This window comes from Stigmatopora argus, chromosome 3, assembly GCF_051989625.1.
Source record: "Stigmatopora argus isolate UIUO_Sarg chromosome 3, RoL_Sarg_1.0, whole genome shotgun sequence".
NCBI classification, from domain to species: Eukaryota; Metazoa; Chordata; class Actinopteri; order Syngnathiformes; family Syngnathidae; genus Stigmatopora; species Stigmatopora argus.
In genome coordinates this window covers 16,572,931-16,591,329 of record NC_135389.1, presented here as the reverse complement: position 1 = coordinate 16,591,329, position 18,399 = coordinate 16,572,931, and the positions used below count along the sequence as shown (strand labels likewise).

At 40.4% G+C, this 18,399-nt stretch overlaps 3 protein-coding genes across 4 annotated transcripts in view; 2 read left to right on the top strand and 1 right to left on the bottom strand.

The window, feature by feature from the left end:
- The window catches only part of slc28a1 (solute carrier family 28 member 1), an 11,254-nt gene extending 9,813 nt beyond the window's left edge, over positions 1-1,441 (top strand). Inside the window, exon 19 of the mRNA XM_077596183.1 lies at positions 1,395-1,441. The gene's annotated coding sequence lies outside the window, so the exon portion shown is untranslated. The remainder of the gene's footprint in view (positions 1-1,394) is intronic.
- alpk3a (alpha-kinase 3a) overlaps positions 1-8,827 on the bottom strand; it is a 12,147-nt gene extending 3,320 nt beyond the window's left edge. The window contains exons 1-8 of the mRNA XM_077595203.1: positions 8,688-8,827; positions 7,955-8,076; positions 7,680-7,797; positions 6,315-7,608; positions 1,347-4,326; positions 798-945; positions 190-317; positions 81-116 (exon numbers count right to left, since the gene is read on the bottom strand). Of these exons, the coding sequence (XP_077451329.1) occupies positions 81-116; positions 190-317; positions 798-945; positions 1,347-4,326; positions 6,315-7,608; positions 7,680-7,797; positions 7,955-8,076; positions 8,688-8,827 (4,966 nt within the window). The remainder of the gene's footprint in view (positions 1-80; positions 117-189; positions 318-797; positions 946-1,346; positions 4,327-6,314; positions 7,609-7,679; positions 7,798-7,954; positions 8,077-8,687) is intronic.
- malt3 (MALT paracaspase 3) lies at positions 6,489-18,399 on the top strand. 2 transcript variants are annotated; one of them, XM_077596180.1, is made up of 15 exons: positions 6,489-10,448; positions 10,655-10,741; positions 10,822-10,961; positions 12,004-12,142; positions 12,256-12,431; positions 12,567-12,663; positions 13,027-13,062; positions 13,143-13,346; positions 14,102-14,279; positions 14,789-14,863; positions 14,996-15,123; positions 16,416-16,565; positions 17,136-17,290; positions 17,685-17,798; positions 17,874-18,399. In XM_077596180.1, the coding sequence occupies exons 1-15, from the start codon at positions 10,442-10,444 to the stop codon at positions 18,189-18,191; spliced, it is 2,004 nt and encodes a 667-aa protein (XP_077452306.1). In that variant the 5' UTR covers positions 6,489-10,441; the 3' UTR covers positions 18,192-18,399. The 2 variants fall into 2 exon arrangements, with proteins under 2 accessions (XP_077452306.1, XP_077452307.1); XM_077596181.1 differs by having other exon boundaries at positions 6,491-10,448; positions 10,605-10,741.

The window sequence follows — 18,399 nt, the reverse complement described above, 5'->3', positions numbered from 1 at the left end:
TACAACACAGCAATCCATGGGTAAGGTGCCGAATTGCACTGGTTAAATTAAAAATAACAATTTGAAGATCTAATAGTTACCTTCCAAGGCATCTCTGAGAAGGATTTCAGACAGAACTGTCGAAAAAGAAAGACGTGTTTTAGAAAATAATGATTTATGACCAGATTGAGAGTTCTTGTTACATCTTACTGTCCACGCTGAGGAGGAAGTCGGTGGTGTCGGTGCCGTACTCGTTCTTAATGGTGCACCCGTACACGCCGCAGTCTTGGCTTGCTGCCAGAACGATAGCTAGTGCGACTTGAGTCTCATCCCCTGCACTTCAAGACAACAAACAAAACAATCCGTGCCAGCCTGTTAGAAGGAGTCAGTGACCAGATAAGGGCAAAAGGTGTCACTATAACACAGAGGGGGTGACAGGTGGCAACCTGCTTCGGATATAGCAATCAAAAGTGAATATATATAGACTTTAATGTCCCCGGAGATGGGGAAAATATTGTGTCATATTACAGGTCTTGCGTCTAGCCAGTTTCCGTGTCACAGCTGTGAGGTTAACAGTCACATGAGCTGTAAAAATCTGCGCTCCGAGAATCTGAGAATGACAGAAGGCCATGTGTGCTCTCTAAGTAAATAAATCCTCATCTTAATCCTCGTAGAATCATTTGCTTTATATCAGCACAGCTTTATTGCCAGACATCATGTCCCTTCATCCCATGAATAATAACACAGAGATGCCATTTGGTCAACAACTCGGCTGTGTTGATCTGCGTTCATGGTGTCGATGGACGAGGTCCATCTACCTTCTCTTGACCTCCAGTATTTCCTCTTCATCCCTGAACCATTTGACTGTGGAGTCGGACAGCACGTTGAAAAACTGGCACCAGAGCTTCAGGTGTCCGGAGGCATCGGGGAAAGGTTCTCCTCGGATCTTACGGATGACCTGTGGAGCTGTTGGCACATGGCCGCAAACAGAAATATAGACACTACCGAACAGCCACTCTGATTAAAAGAATCCTTCTGCATTAATACCAGCATTTGCTAACAGCAGAATACCACATTTCCTCGCTTCTAAAATCTAATATTATTCTCCAATATTTGCAGTTTTTACTGTAGCAGGTGAGCTTGAGCCTCCCTAAATTGACTCAAAGCCTCGGAGTCATCACCAGTCAACCATAGGGGGCGTACGTTAGCCTGTAGACATAGATTCGTACCTTCTGACCTTTAGAGGCTATAATTAATGTGCATGTTTTTAAATGGGGCCATGTACATGTATAACCTGCTAACACCACACACAAAAAACCTGGAACTCCGACAATGAGCTCTCAGCGATTGGATGGTGCGGCTCTTACCTTTCAGAGGGTCAAACTTCTTTTCCTCAACTTTCTCCTCTTTTACAGCCTTAACCAGCTCCTCCTTGGCTGGCTCCTCCACCACCTTGGGTACCTCCAGCGTAGCTTTCCTGCGATTCATGAGTGGCGAGCGCCTCTCCATTGGGGGGGTGTTTTGTCCCACGGGGGCTTGGAGCAATGCCGCTCTACGGGCCTGGCTTGGGGACATGTAGGGGCTCTCCTTCTTGTTTTGAGCTTCCAGTACACCAGGAGCGGTGTCCACGTCTTCTTTAGGTTTAGGCATGAAGATCTTGCGGCGGGCTCCTGAAGCCAACTCCTCAGGCGTGGCAGAGCGTATGAGCGTAAGACTGTCCCTTCGTTTCAGCCTCGGGCTGCTTTCGCAGGACAACGATGAGGTCGGTGTCGATCCGCCGCTCATGTCCTCGTCCGCTTTGTCATTCTGACGGTCATCCACCGTAATCACAGGGACCGTCATCCCAGCATCGCTTTCAAGTTCTGCGGCAGCCCTGGCCATGAATTTACGGATACTGCCGGGGCTCAGTGGTGGGTGGGCAGGGGGTTTCTGTGTGAGTCTCTCAACCGGGGCTCTGTTTCTGAGGAGGTCTTCAACAGTCCCGGAAGTGTCAGTCTTAACCTGTTTTAAGGGTGTTGCTTTTAGAATTTCATGGGAAATTCTGTCTTCTGTGATTTTCTTTTGTAGCACATTTTCATTTGGTATGGAAGAAATGCTCTCTGGTAGATTATGTTCTGTCACGTCTTGGGGTTTTCCAGCTATAACTGCGGTGTCACTACCAGTGGCACTTTGTGTGACCATTGAGGTTTCAGTTTCTGTCCACTCATTTTGAGTGGGCTTCCTTTGTTCACTCTCATTCTCGTGACAAGTGACAGATATTGGCGGCACAACAAACAAAGGCACTGTTGATGTTTCTAAGGGCTGCAGAGAATCCAGGACATGGGTGGTTTTGATTTTATGATCTTCCTTGTCATCGCTGCATGAAACATTAATTTGTGGAATATTCGTATTGTCCACCCGAGGCTGCCGTGGACTATCTTTTGTGCTTGTCTGTTCCTCTGCAATTGTTTTTGTCTTTTCATCTGAATGCAGAGGTTCCTGCGGTTTATCTGTGGGTGAGGTTTTCTTATTTGGCAATAAACCTGAGGAATCAATGTTCATGGCTTTAGTTTGTGGTTTTAAATGCTTTTCTAAAATACTTGGCTCTGATTCAATCTTCTTGAGTACTAATATAGTGAGCGGAAGAGTACTTTGTTTGCGTCGAGGCCCTATTACGTCAATGCTTGGGACAGCCATATGTTCATTCGTGTTGATATGTGCTGCGTCCTCAATACGCATTGACAAGTGTCCAACCTTTTCTGATGGATATTGCTGTTTGTTATTATGGGCTTGATGTACCACGTTTGAAGCATCTTCCAAAACACTAACTTTAATTTCTTTATCCATCTTATCTGTTGAAATCTTGGCCGACTCCTTGTCCAAATCATATTCTACTGCTGGTGCTTTCTTTTCTGCCCCCATTTCTGACAGGTGGTTGTTAGTTTCAATACGCTGTGCAGTAGAAAGCTTTTTTCCCTTCAGATTGTTCTGATTTTCTTCTAAAGCTTTTTCTAGAGCATCAGTGGCTGCTTCCATCGTTTCCTGTCTTTTCTCTTGACTTTCAAAACGGGACTCTTGACTCTGTGGTATTCTCTGACTTGAGTCCTTTTTACTTTCATCTGCTAACAGAGGTGTAGATTCAGACCACTTTTTTGGGTCAACCATCTTAGGGGCCGCATTAGGTAGAAGCCCTACATTCATTTCCTGACTTACTGTAACACTTTGATCAATGTCTTTTGCCTTATCGCTCTGTAATTCATTTTCCTCCAAATTAGAAACAAGTCTTTGATCGGATGCTTTAACACTTTCAACAATCTCTTTTGTGTTCTCTATCTGCAGGCTATGTGCTTCCCTCTGAGGCATAAATGTCTGATCGGATGCTTTCATTTCTCTCATTGTGACTGCCTTTTTTGACGAAAGCGGTGTTAATACCTTGGGTCTGATTATATCAGAATGTGTTAGCTCTTTCAATTTCTCTTCCATTTCCACACCTTTCTTGGAAGTATTGTTTGCCACTTTATCCGATTTGGCCTCTTTCACTGTAACTACAGCTATCTCAGGTTTGTTTATCTCAGGTTCAGGTTGGGGTCGCTCTTTTAATTTCTCTTCAATTTTCACAAATTTCTGAGAAGGGTGCTTTGCCTCTTTGTCAGGTTTACCCTCTTCTAGCAAAGATGGCGTAAGTACAACCATGCCTGGTTTGTTTATATCAGGACGGGGTAGCTCTTTTAATCTCACCTTAGTTTCCACACCTTTCTTGGTGGGGTGCTTTACTTTTTCTTCAGGTTTAACCTCTTCTATCAAAGGTGGTATTAATACAGCCACCTCAGGTTTGCTTGGTAAAGGATGAGATATTTCTTTTAAGTTCTCCTTGTTTTCCACACATAACTTTTTGGAAGGGCAGTTCACATCTATGTCAGGTTTAGCTTTTTCTATTAAGGGTGGGGTTAATACAGCCGATTTGGGTCTGTTTGCACCGGTGCGTGTCAGTTCTTTTGATTTTTCTTCACTTTTTACGTCTAACTTCTTGGTTGAGGTTGCATATTTCACCTCTTTGTGAGGTTGAATGCGGCTATCCACCTTGTCAGCAGTCATTTCTTCCGCTTGTAAAGTCTCGCTGGGTCTCACACAAAGGTTACTAGTTTCTGTAGCTGAGGTAACATTAAGGGGCGGGGCTTGGTTAATTTTTAAAAGGGTAGATTGCTGATGAAAACTTCGGCTGGTGTGCGGCAGAGTCTTATTTCGTCTGGGTGACGATGGAACTTCTGCAGCGGGGCAATGCTGCTTTGTGGAAGCCACCAGGGTATCAGCTGCTGGTGAACGTACCACCTCCAGACTTGGGACCACCCCAGTTTGTTTCTCTTTAGCCTGATGGGGATCAAGGAAAGCATATCAGTCCCATGCAAATTATATATACATTTTTTTTTTTACCTTCTTAGATGATAATAAAATGAATTCACATGGCTTAGAATGAAAAAAAAACAGTCTGTTAAGAGAAAAATAACTATTAAAAAAATAAAAGTTTAATATATTCTCGTGTTTTATGACCTGTCTAAAGCCAAAAGTCCACCACCACCAGTTATTTCCAAGACCTTATTGATCTCATGCAACGTAATTGCTGACTGTTTGCACAGCCCAAAAAAAACTTACAAACTGTTACTTAGTAAAGACAGGCCATTTGTTGTTTGGCGAGATTTGTCTGATTATAAATCCTTTATCTTCTAGCTGTGGTTAAAAGAAATGACAATTACAAGTAGGAAAAAGTATGGAACTTGAGGAATTAAAGTTATTTGAAGTGCTTTTGTCAGCTCTAAAGTTACTTTGGCCTCTAATGAGGGGAATTCTTAAACGTTTTGTGCAGGTGTGTGCTTATTAAACAAAGAAAGATTAAATGAACTGCAGTTTAGTTAGAGATGGAAATGCTTATTTCACCTGATCACAAAAAGTCCATTTTAAAACGATTCATAACATCGTGGAAACAAGTGTGTCAGGAAAAAAAAAAAATACAATTGCAGTGCAGACGCAGACAGACAGTGTGTGGTGTTTAGTTTGTTTTTTTCCTTTTCTGCTTCTGTGTGCAGGTCAAATTCTTTGAATGTAATCATTGTTAAAAAAGCTTCACACAGCCTCATGACGACAAACTTAGTCAAACCAAAAAAAGAAGTAAGCCCTTTTTATAAAGGGAACTGATGTCAACGATAAAGAAATCCACTTCCTCCACTCACTCAAGTGAGCTTGTTTCTATTGCCTTCCACCATAATTTGACAAATGTTAGTAGTTCCGCATAACAACTGGCTCTATTTTGACCCAAATGAATTCAGTTCCTCTTCCCACGTGTCACATGCTAAGAGTGGTCAGTAAGGTCACCTATTCACTGCACAAATTAGCTAGTTTACTCAAATGACTCAAAAACACAGCATTTAAGAAAAATAAATAAAATCATTTAGACAACATCACCTACTAACCTACTAATCTGTTTTAGTGTAGTACTATTTCCATCCTTATTTAAAATGTCGGTTAATGACAACATTATTGAAAGAAAGTGTTACACCCTGCATAGTATGTCACAAAAGCATTAGTGAAGCAATTGAGATAGAAAAGGACAATTTGTTGAAAACCACTACCAACTATCCATTGCTGTTTTAGCTGCTATGGTTGGGTTATAATCTCAATGCATAACTCTCCATGTTGATCCCTGATAAGAGAAATATTGGCCTCTGTACATTGAGGTTTATTTTTAGCCTCTTGGATACTACGGGGTCGTTGGGGTTGAAAGCATTGAATTTGTTAAACGTGACAAGACCTTCCTTCATAGGCTGAGACCTGCCACAAAAGTCACTCCACTTGCCCTCAGACAGTTTGTACAAAGCCTCGACGTAACGTGAGAGCTCCCATTGGCATTTGGGTTTCAGTATGCCCTCTGACGCACTGCCGTCTCGCTGAGCACAGCCAATAAAAGGGATGTTGCCCAATATTTTTTACACTCTGCTGTGAAGATACATGACATCCCCCACCCCCGTTAAAACATCGCAGAGTGATCTGCTTTTACGGTTCCTCTTTTCTTTGAAACTTGTTAGGTTTGCGGCGGTTTGATGATGCAAATGCGGGAAAGCACTTTCCAATGGGAAAGCTGTCTCATTGTATCGATTGCATTCTCTGTTAGCACAGTGTGACCACCACCCTTTAGCCATGTTCTCTCTTTTGTGAAAAGCCACTGGTCGAAAAGTTTCATAGTGAAAACGGCTAGTGATTCACCCTTGCCATGGCTTGCTCACTATATCTTGTCTAGCAAATGCGATCTAAATATAACTTTCAAGTCAAGTGGCAACCAGCTGCTTTCCTAGACCTCTACATACCTCAGTAAGAACTTGAAGACCGGAGTACGACGTTTGTTGACTTGGGCCGAGGAGCCGCTCACTCCCTGGTAGCTCCACGTTTTCTCCCTGATGCCCAGTTTCTTGCTTACTTTGTCTCGTAGGCTCTTCAATGCTGCCGGGGGGTAATTCAATAGCTGCTGACTTTACAGCACCGTTCACATTACGTTCTTCTGCTGTCGAGAGTTTCTTCGACACCGAGGGTTGGTCTACCTCAATGGACTTTGATTGTTCTTTTGACGTATCAATTTCCATGGGTACATTTTGGTCCGTGGGAGCTTTGTCAACTTCTGCCCTATGCTTTTTGTACAGCCGATAGGATGGCGGTGTTTGTGATTGTGAAGATTTAATGGATTTGGTATTCTGCTCACATTCTTTCTCTTTGTTTTCCAAGTCTTCATAGGAGTCCCTCTTCCCCTTCCCAAAAAAGAAATCTTTGACGGAGTGCAACATGGTGGATATGGATGACTGAATGTTATGATGCTCATGATCCTTGACTCCCTTTCTGGGATGTTTGGAATTTTCTGCCTGATGTGACACTTCTTGTAATCCTTCATTTTCTGGATTTGAATTGTCTTCTTTTGTGCTTTCATGCTCTTTCTTTTCAACTGCTAGCTTCTCACTCCTTCCTTCATTTTCAATACATACGTCCATCTCCTGTGGGTTTTCCAGTTTGGATGAGTCCTCGATGTCTTCAGCAGTCTGCGACTGGAGAGTCTCTGATAAAAATTGCGCCAGACCAATTCCACCGTCGTAACTGTTTTCAACTCCATTTGCGATCACATGGTCTCTACTGCTGCTGCTTGTGGCAGCGTTAGCGCCGGCATCTACGCCATTTGTGATCTTTGCTTTCTTTTTGGCCACAAGATCCTCAAAGGCCGGCACGTTCTCCTTCAGACTATTGTCCGATGATATTGAAGAGGCTGTTTCTTTGACATCACGGCAAACCCCGTTGGATTCTCCAGAAGCCCTCAGCTGCTCAACAGCTTCAGCTTCATTCGCTGCTAGGACCGGCTCTGGTGGTGGGATTGGCCGTTTCCTTGGCGGAGGCTCTGGGCTAACCTGTATTTCCTCCGTCTGGATATTAACCTCCTTCTTGTTGTGCTCATCCAATTCTCTCCTCTTCTTTTCTGCTTTCTGTTTCAGCTTTGCGAAGAACCTTTGATGGATCTTGAACTCACTCATGGTGCCCACCTCCAAAACCCCTGAGCAGGAGACAATCCCTTTGCTGTTGCTTGCTGAGACCTGGTAGATAGCTGCATCATCCAATGTGCAACTGGAGATAGAAACAACTTTTCAGTCAACGAAATATAGATTTTTATTCTTCAATAGTTGCGTCTCACATACTTGTAAATATGAAGTGTGTGAGTCTTCCCATTTTTGAGGATCTCATATTTTGGGAGTCCGCAGTAACGGTCCATTTCCATATCATCTTTATACCATTTCAATTCTGGGGCCGGATAACCTGGGAAAATGAAACTATTTTATTTTGACACTGCAACAAGAATATACTTGGGTTCTTTTTTATATACAGTAAATTCCTTTGTGTTGTCTGGAGATGGGAAAAAAGTATATATATCATGATTTTTACTTATCACAATAACACAAGAAGCTTAAATTACCTGTTACGACACAGGTGAACTTTACGTTACAGTTTTCAGACACAGCCTTTGGCTTTAAGGTGGTTTCGAATGATGGTTGGATGTCTTCGGTAAGCTGGGCCATGACAGTGCATAACGTGCTCCTGCAAAGAATCACAGTTTTCAAACAGAGACATGTTTTCGCTTTAGAAATCTCATCACAGTGCTGTAGTAGATTTTCACTAAGGGGAAGTCGTTAATGGACATTCCTGGTAGTGGATAAATGTGGAGACAGAGACTTTCGGGACACCGGGGAAAACAGGAATGGTAAATGCAACATTGAAATCGGTGCTGGTCACTGAAAGTGAATGCAGGACTAGACAAATCTGGACAATTACATCAGCTGTTAAGACTTGGGAAGGTTTGATTTTGGTGTACACCAGATTGCATGGTTAAGCTGTTAGTCTGTAGGAATGTTTGAAAAGTATGTATTACCTCGTTGGCCTGTAGTGAGAATACCTTGAATAGCTAGTCAGAGAGGAGGCAAATGCAGGGTTGTTAATCAATAACTGAGATTTCTACAATCAACCCATTTATAAGAATAAGCCTGATGATTTTGCTCCTCTTCAAAATAAAAATATTTTGTGGGATTGTCTATTTTTGGGGGTGCCTTATCTCAAATTCGAGATTCAGCTGTTTTGTATTTAGGACCAATAATTGAATAGTTTTTTAAACCAATAATGCAGAGTGGTTGTATAAATAAATTAAATAGTACCTGTTTTCAGGCCTGACACTTGAGAGGTAATTATTGCGGGTTTCGGTGCGGCCATTTGAGGAGCTGCTGTCCTCTTCACTGAGGTTACTTGTCCTCCCGTTGGCAGAAAAGGAGCGAGTCATTGGCCTCCTGGAAGTCATTGTTCTTGGCAGTAATTCACAACAACAACAAAAAACTCTTTTTGCCACAAAATAATGACAAAAATGTCCTTCGTCTCGTCCTCAACTGGTCAAAGCAAAAACATCCAGCCTTGGATCACAGTTGAACTTTATTATTTCCCTGGAAAAACGAGAAAAAAAACTTTAAATTGATGGAATACACACAAAAAATTTAAGTATTTGAATGATTATTCATGCACAGGTCAGTACACTTCAGAGTCCATGCATGTCCTTTCTAAACAGTCAAAGTACTTGCACTGGAGGAAGTTATAAATAGTCTTGACTTATCAAGTTGTAATCAAACACAAGTGTTTAAAAATTATGCTACAACTTCACATGCTTACTTCATTTTGAGGGGGAACACGTCTGCTGGATAAACGTTACTTACATCTTACCAGTGAGATGTTGTCTGTATTTCTTGGGAGTCCGTGTATGTGAAGAAATCCTGCGGAGCTGCCTATCATAGGCCCGCATGTGTTGCCAGCAGGGGCCTATTTTTAGCCGCCCCCCAAATAGGTGCAAGAGCACATCACATTTTCCAAAAGTACACTTTAAATTTCATTAATAAGTCTATGTATTTATCCAGGAACAATATTTGAAGTTGCAAGACAATTATCTAAACGAGTTGTCAAAGAGTGTCTGGTCTGGTGCAGAAAATGATTTTAACATTTGAAAACATGTTTGTTGGAGAAAAGGCTCATATGGATGGTTGCAATCGATGACGTATAGACAGGTTATATTTCACCCACGTGCTTTGCTCAAGAGGTTTGACGTGGTGAAAACATAAAATACAACTCAAATTTCATAACATTGAGACAAATATAAGGGAACATAATAATGAAGTATTTGGAAATATTGTGTTTTATTTCAAATGTAAAGGTTCTCGTGATAATACTGCAGGGCAGAAAATAGAGTAAACTTTTAACAAATCATCAGCATTTTCAAAAATTTCCATGCTAACACCCAAATCTGCTTCATAAACACAATTGACAGTTATGGATATATACATACAGATAATACTGGGGTATTTTCTATCACCTTTTCTTTACAGTCCTGTAAAAACATGAGTTTACATTTGGTTTGATTTAGTTTAAAGCCAGAGGCTTTGAAAAAATATGAAAATAAGAAACAATGCAGACATCCCACGTTGAAAAATGAATTTCAGGGAGACCCCTGTGTCTATCATTAATGATGATATAATTTTGTGACAATGATAAACAAAAAGGGTGAAATAAAAATGGGTTGAATTACATTGTTGTTGCTGCCCCAGCCTGGAAACTAAGGTCATTGCGTATTACCGTAATATAAAAAGTGCTTCCCCCTGCTTTTTTCTGTGAACTTATATTTGAAGGTTGGCTGATTTTAGTGGTGAGATATATTTAGAGTATATTATTTAACGTGGCAAGTTAATCTGAAAACTAAACTTTAATATCTTAAAATTATAAAATTCAGATTTAGATTCCGACCTTTGCGTTATAACTTTTGGCTTTACGGTATAGAATTGTTCCGGGAATGAGGGGAGGGTTTATTTGAGAATATTTAAGTGATGAAGTTGTAATCATAAATCATTCTCTGGCAGCTACTGGTACGGCTCAGATGGCAGGTATGCATCTAATCACAACATTTACGCTATTCGAAAGAAAAGAACATAAAAACGAAAACATATCTAAATAGTTTTTTGCTGCTAAAACAGAGAAAGTGCACTGATAAATGTTAGTGATTTCTCTAACGATAATTTCTTATCTTTTCTGACTTCAAGGACAACTTAAAGTACTTTTTTAACAGAGTGACAGGCTCGTTTCGTTACAGTAAATATTGCACCTGATGGGAACCTAGCGTGCATAAAACGAAGGAAATGCATTGAGTGGTTCCATTCCCCTCCTAGAATGACCGGAGGTGAGTGAGCTCTTGCTCTATAATTTGCATTCATACGTTTTCCACGGTGATGAATGAGTGTGTTTCTTGTCTATTTTCAGAAATTGTCATAGAGCGCCAACCAGACTCAGTGTGTGTGCCTGTAAACTACAAGGTGACATTGAGTGTACGTGCTGTGGCTGCAGGCATCCTCAAGTACCAGTGGTTCATCCAAGATGATGATGATGGTGATAATCACGAGGTACACCATAATATATGGAATTAGTGTGGATTACAACAGGGATGGCCTGTGGAATGTTAGTAACTAACTCCTTCTTTCCTGACTTGAAGATGATGGAACTTGCTGATCAACATTCATTCCAGTGTGTAGTTCTGTTTTTGTTCATTTTAATTTCATTTTCTTATTAACATTCATTCATTCATTTTCTGAACCGCTTTATCCTCATCAGGGTCGCGGGGGTGCTGGAGCCTATCCCAGCTGACTCTGGGCCAGAGGTGGGGGACACCCCGAATTGGTGGCCAGCCGATCGAAGGGCACAAGGAGATGGACAGCCATGCACACTCACACCAATACCTAGGGGCAATTTAGAGTGTCCAATCAGCCTAGCATGCATGTGAATAATAACAATTTTAAATGAAAAAAAATCATATAAAATGCTGGAATAATTATTCATTAATACATTTTTAACACGGCTTATCCTTCTCAAGGTCGTGGGATGCTGGAGCCTATCCCAGCTGACTTTGGGCGAAAGGTGGACTACACTGTAAACTGGTCGCCGGTCAGTCATAGATCACACATAGCGACAAACAGGCATCCGCACTAACAATCACACCGCTCCGGAGTGGGAATGGAACCCACGCAGCCTGCACCAAAGTCAGGCGAAAGCAGCATTGTCAATAATTAAAACAATTATGATCGTCATTTGTGTCCTTCGATTGGCTGGCAACAAATTCAGGGTGATCACCATCTAATGCCCACACTTGATTGGGGATAGGCCCCTGCACCGGAGAAAAAGTAATTAATCAATGAATATTTGCTAATATTTAAAACATTTTAACGACCAAAAAGTATCATTTTTTTTAACCAAAAATAGACACTTCCTCTATAAAGGGATAATGGTCTTAATTGCCACCTATTAAATAGATGTCCACTGTAATGACCACTGTCGCTGAAAGGGTTAATAAAATGTTCTGCTTTTACTAACTACCACAGCACACACTCTGAGTGGCATACATACACTTGCAGTAAATGAGTATATAATGGATTTTTTTTCTTCTCAAAGGTTTACGGTGGAAATCAAGCAGATCTGATCATCGAAGCCATTAAAACTCATTGTTATGTGTGCCGGGTGAATGATGACTTATCCAACTGGGTCTTCAGTAGGTGGGTGAAAGTGAAGGTGCTCGACATTGATCCGTTAGGTATGAATGGCAAACTATTCTGTGTTTGAATTCTGCTTATACACCATTAAAAAGGTGTCATTCATGTTTTATTAATACCCTCGTGGCTTCATTTCTTTTTCAAAACATGTCAGGTTTACCACTGCAGTGGCAGGGCGAGCCCCGCATTGCCATCAAACCGAAATCCCAGACAGTCCAATCAGGTGGAAAAATTTCTCTTCGTTGCACTGCTTTTGGCAACCCGGCCCCAGGCTACCAGTGGTACAGAAATGGATGTTTGCTGTCCAAAAAAACTGCTGACACACTACAAGTAAGGAAATATGTATGGCCCGTGCGGTAATGAGTTTACGTTACCTCACAATCCTTGATATATTCATCTTGAATTGTCAGTTAATATGTAGCCTAATGTTGGAGGCCAATGAGTAATCTATTATTCTATTTGGAGATTGATCGTGCTGCAGCCAAAGATAAGGGAACGTACTTGTGTTCAATTTCTAATGCGCTGGAGGAGATATGGAGTGAACCCATTGAAGTTGATGTTGGTAAGTCACAGAATAAACTCATTAAAAAAGTGATCTTTCCTTTACAGTACTTCACTTCCTTAGTTTCCCCCAAAATTTCACGAATCTTAGAGAAAAACTTTGGATTCACGTAATCCAACTGAATATAATACTCAGAATTTTAGTTTCCATTATGCTCAAGGTACTTTCCCCATTTCTATCATGTAAAAAGGAAGTTGTTGGAATCCAAATGTTATTGTGTCTGAGGTGACCAATGTGAAGTGAAACTACAAGCATTGTGTCTCTCTCTTGCAGTAGGTTTAGCGTGCAATGTAAATCACAAAAGTGATTGCCACATTTTGTTGAACAAAATGCTGAGTCGGGTTTTCTTTTGTTTTCATCTAGTTCCAGATGATCAACTCCCTCTATCAGCGACCAAAGGTAAAAATTGGGGTAACTGGATTTATGCTTTTTTTTTGCGATACAACAATTCAAATCGAACTCATTTGAATTTGTTTCAGCTGTTGACAAAGTTGCCTTACTTATCGGCAATTTGAATTACTCCCACCACCCTGGTTTAATGGCCCCGGTGATGGATGTTCACGAGCTTGCCAACCTCCTGCAGCAACTGGGATTCCGAGTAGTCTCCCTTCTGGATCTCACCAAGGTAGAGATGCTGGCCACTGTGGAAAAGTTTTTTCAGCTCCTGAACAGAGGCGTTTATGGTAAATATTTCTTTATCACTCAGTCAAAACGAGCCAGTACCTGATTATAACAAATTTGAACTGGAAGGGTGGCCAACCCTCCCAATTCAAATGTATTGAAGGTATTTCACAGTCGTTGGCAGCCAATAAGTCAAGGGTGTCAGACTAAAGTTGGTTCGCGGGCCGCTTTAACGTCAACTTGATTTCACGTGGGCCGGACCATTTTAGATATAATATTTAGATTTTTTTTTTAAATAAATTGATTAAAAGAACTGGATTAAAAGCCCTGAATATTCAGTTTTTTATATATCTAAAACAATGTTTATTTGAGTTTTTTTAATATATTTTTAGATTTTACAAAATTATTTTTGAACTAAAAACACAGAAAAAATGGATTAAAAATTACAATTATTGATTTTAAAAGGGGGAAATCAGGAAATTGAATATACATCTATACTCTTCATTTTAATTTGATCCTAAAACAGAAAGTCGGCACTCATGATTTACTTTCCCGGACCACACAAAATGATGTGGCGGGCCAGATTTGGCCCCCGGGCCGCCACTTTGACACTGTGCAATAAGTTAAGTTGGTGAGCTATGGAGTCACATCATTCTTACAAGACATTTACATGCATTTGTAACAGAGCATGCAGCATAGACACGAGCATTTGTTTACCACGGTCTCAATTTTCGCAACGCTCCAGTGGCTTCATATGATGCACGTGTTCACACTTGGTGTTGAAATTGAGCAACCTATATTTCATCCCCCTTGTCAGGCCTTTTCTACTACGCGGGTCATGGGTTCGAGCATGGTGGGAGAAACTACTTGGTGCCTGTGGATGCTCCACAACCCTATCAAACGGAAGACTGTTTGTGTGTTCAACGGGTCATGCTCCGCATGCAAGAACAACAGACTGCGCTGAATGTTATCCTACTGGATACCTGCCGTAAATGGTAACCACCATTACAAGGATTTCAGTTTTTGTTTACTGTATTTTTTAGACTATAAGTCACACTTGAGTATAAGTCTCACTAGCCAAAGAATATACAATGAAAGGAGAAAAATATACATAAGTCACACTGGAATATAAGTCATAGTAGCCAAAGAATGTACAATGAAAGGAAAAAATATATAAGTTGCACTGGAGTATAAGTAGGATTTTTTTTTTGAGGGGGCAGCTTTTTAATTTATCAGAAGCAGAACAAACATTGGAGTTTAAAGGAGTTGGGTAATTATAGTCTAAACACAACATGAGAAGCTGTTGGTGGTCAGAGTGAAAAAAATAAAAGACGTATATTATTCGCAGGCCCAGCCAAACTATAAAAAAAGTGTGATTTATGGTCCGGAAAATACGTCAAGTACATTTTCGTCAAAAGTCGGTTATTTTAATATGATTAGGCTGTTTTTAGGCTTTGTATAACTGAGTATTTTTTTGTTTTACTGGTTTGAATTTTTCTTAAAGGTACAAAACGCAGTGCATACAATCAACCATCATGCCACTACAGCCAAAAGGGAATACTGTGTATGGTTATGCCACGTATGTAGATTTCTAAATTTCAATATTTTCGTAAACACATACACTACTCACTATGGTGCAATCATTTGAGAACTATGTTGCTGTGAACATCTGAAAACATTTGGATTACATTTTATCAATGCCCCCATCCAGGTGTGAAGATGGGGAGGCTTTTGAAGTCCAGGATGGAGGGAAAAGTACAGGAATCTTCACCAAATATTTGAACAAACACATTCTTGAAGCGGAGAAAGTTACACATGTCCTCGAGAAGGTGTCAGAGGGTGAGAATGTCAAACAAGCAGAACAATGTGAAAAAGAACTTTCACCAACACAGCGTGGCATGTTAAATATTCTGAAAGACAATATTTGTTATCTTCCTGGCCCCTTGCCTTGATGATAGGTATAACTACTGTTGAGTCATTATTTATTATTAGTGTAGCAATTTACCATTGGTTCAGAATGCTTGTCTCTCACTTCTGCCTCTGAAAATGTCATTTTTGAAGCCGCTTGTTTTAACATGCGACCTCATTCCCTGGAAATTCACACTGTCGGCTCTTGCACAGCGAGAAACCCGAGCGCCACCGAACACAAGACAGCTGCTCGTCCATTTGGACTCTTGCACGGCACCCCCTTGCCCGCTGTCTTATGAGTTTGCTTGCACACTTAATGAGGCTTTCTAAATATTTTGCCCAAGCTCGTCAACACATTTAAAACAATTGAAATGACAATTCATAACCATACATAGAGAAAATGTATCCTATTACACTATTTTTAATAGACTATTTGGATTTTATTCCCTTATAAAATTACAAGCAGGCAAATATTGTATTTTAATCTTTGTAAGGTTATCTTCTGAATAATAAGGAAGTAATGGGTCCTTAAATGAGTTTTGTTTTCATTTTCTTTTGCCTCATTTTGAACGGATCTTATCCCTTTACTACTTGACATGATCTTTGCTATTCTCAGTTTTTTTCTTTCCTCATTTTTCTGTAATCATTCAACGTTTTTGTTGAATCAGTCACCTCGGCAAATTCCCCACATTTCCTCAAAGTCAACCATGCGCATCCCACAAATATTTTCTAAACCTCACAGACACTGCTGTTGCCTAATCAAGGCAGTTACATTCAGGAGTTTAACATTCAACGTCCAACTATTATTCCACTGATGTTTCTTTGTTGTTTGTGCTGCTGTAAATGAACTCATTGGCTTCCATGGACTACACTAGACGTCCAATTGGTTTGGACTGGGTGGAGCTGGCAACAATTGATTGCCATTTACAACAACACATTACATACCTGTCAACCTCTGCCGATAACTGCCCTTATAAATGATTATGATTCCCCTTACAAACCCCCCAAAAACCTTACAAACGCCGTACGAGTCATACGACTCGTACGGTGTTTGTAAGGTTTTTGGGGGTTTGTAAGGGGAATCATAATCATTTATAAGGGCAGTTATCGGCAGAGGTTGACAGGTATGATCACAAAGTAATTCTTTGCCAATACGACACATACAGTATACCTTAATAGTGAGCTCAGAATTGTTAACATGGCAACCCTGTTTTTCATCTCAGATTTAGGCCGGGACTGTCTGATCACAGGCAAGCAGGCTGTGGAAATCAAGCACACCCTAAAAGAACCTCGATCCCTGGCAGATCCCATTCAGACTGTGGGCCACACAAAGGAATTCCACTTGAGAGATTTTTGCTGGCGACAAGCAAACGGTGCGTCACAGTCTAATGTCACCTCGAGTCAAAGTGATCACTTTTTTTCTTATTCCTCCTACACTATATCATGTGATATTCTATTTAAAAATGTGGAAAGTACTTCCTCATAAAGAAACATTGTAAAGTGGTTCCCTTTTGTGTGGGCTATATGTTAATTATGTGGAAAAAAAGTTGTTTGGGACTTCCTAAAACACACTGAACCTAACCCCTTTAAGGTCCTGTAAGGTCAAGCTAAAATGAATAAATTTTTGAATTGTATTGGGCAACTGTAAAGACTGTTGTTAACAACCCTGTATAATTTGAAGGGATAAAAAAATAATAATAATAATAATAAGGTTTCTCAGCCAACTGTTATCACAATCATGCATGTTTGAATCATCCGACCCAGAATACAATATATTTCCAAACAAATTCCATGTATTGATGAGAAAATCATCAAAATGACCTTCTAGCATCTTTTTAGTTTTTTTTAACAATGTCTAATCTTGTGTTAAACCTGCTGGGGATCTTATTTCATAAATTACAAAATGATTTTATCTCACCAAGATTCTGTTGTTGTTTTTTCAGTGCTACCAAGGAAGAAGCAGATGATGTTCCTTTGTGGAGTAGATGTAGAAGTCAGCTTTTCCGCATTGTTTTCCAATGTTTTGGTGGCCTTTGGAGTTATAAAAAGCACAGGACCCAAGACGGAAAACTGCAACATCACTCTGAGTAGCATACCTGTAAATATTGCCCCATATCCACACACACAGACACCTTATACTGCCAAAACACTGACCCTAACCCCGACAACTCCAACTATTCAGTCACCTCATGATGAAACAAGCTAAAATTCAAATACATATTTTGTATTTTGTTTACGGTGTGCTTGCCAACTAGACTACTATTATATGTTCTACGTAGCTCACTGTAGATGAAATCCAATTTCCATTAGAAGACTCAAAAATGACCATTCATTCATTTTTAACAATTCTGGGAAGCCCATATAAAGAAATGAAACTTCTGCCTCACAAAATAGGAAGTTTCATTTTACTCTGCTCAATTAGACGTGTGTTGAATTGTATGCTCTGTACTGGCATCTAGTGGTATAACTTGAATCTATTTCTTTTTTTAAAGGCAATGGAAGACCTTTTTTCTGGGTTTGGGTGGTATGACACAGACTCAATAGTATTTGAAAGGAATGACAACCCAGACTGTACTCTCCGAGTGTGTGGACTTCAAAAGCTTAAGGTACATTTTCCGTAGTGAGGGGCAAATAATTTGAACAATAAGACTTTCTGATTGAGTATTTTTCATCTTTGTTAGGAATCACTGGTTATCAGAATAGATCTACACTATACTCACATGGACAGCGGGCAACGGCAGACGGAAAGCCAACAGGTGGACATTGGAAAACCTTTGGTGGCATCCTGTCAATTGTACGAGACGACTCAAACAACATCGCTCAGGAAACAAGACCTGGCTTGTGCTTCGCTCAGCGTGGGGAAAATTTCACACAGCCAGCAATCTCACAATCAGACCCGGCCTGGGCAATGTCTGCCTTTTACCAGGAAGGCTGAGTGTGACGTTCAAAAAGCCTTGAAGTCTAATGAGCCTGAGGAGAATGATGAAAATGAGCCCTAAGACTCCATGCAGACTCGTTCTTCTTTCTTGATGAGGTCTTATTTATCATGATAAGTGAAGTAGGTATTTATAGGTTTCCCACCATGAACACTTTAATATTTACACTTGCTTTGATTAATCTAAAAGTGAATATCATTTTCTGATTGTTGTTATTATTATTTTTACTACCTGGCAAACTGGCCAATAAAGAGAAATATTATCCATCTGA

What these genes read in the sequence shown, in the direction of transcription:
- malt3 (XM_077596180.1), top strand. An exon ending in ATGATGGTGATAATCACGAG is followed by an intron (nt 10,962 to 12,003) that starts GTACACCATAAT and finishes TTCTTCTCAAAG; the next exon opens with GTTTACGGTGGAAATCAAGC. An exon ending in AAACTGCTGACACACTACAA is followed by an intron (nt 12,432 to 12,566) that starts GTAAGGAAATAT and finishes TTCTATTTGGAG; the next exon opens with ATTGATCGTGCTGCAGCCAA.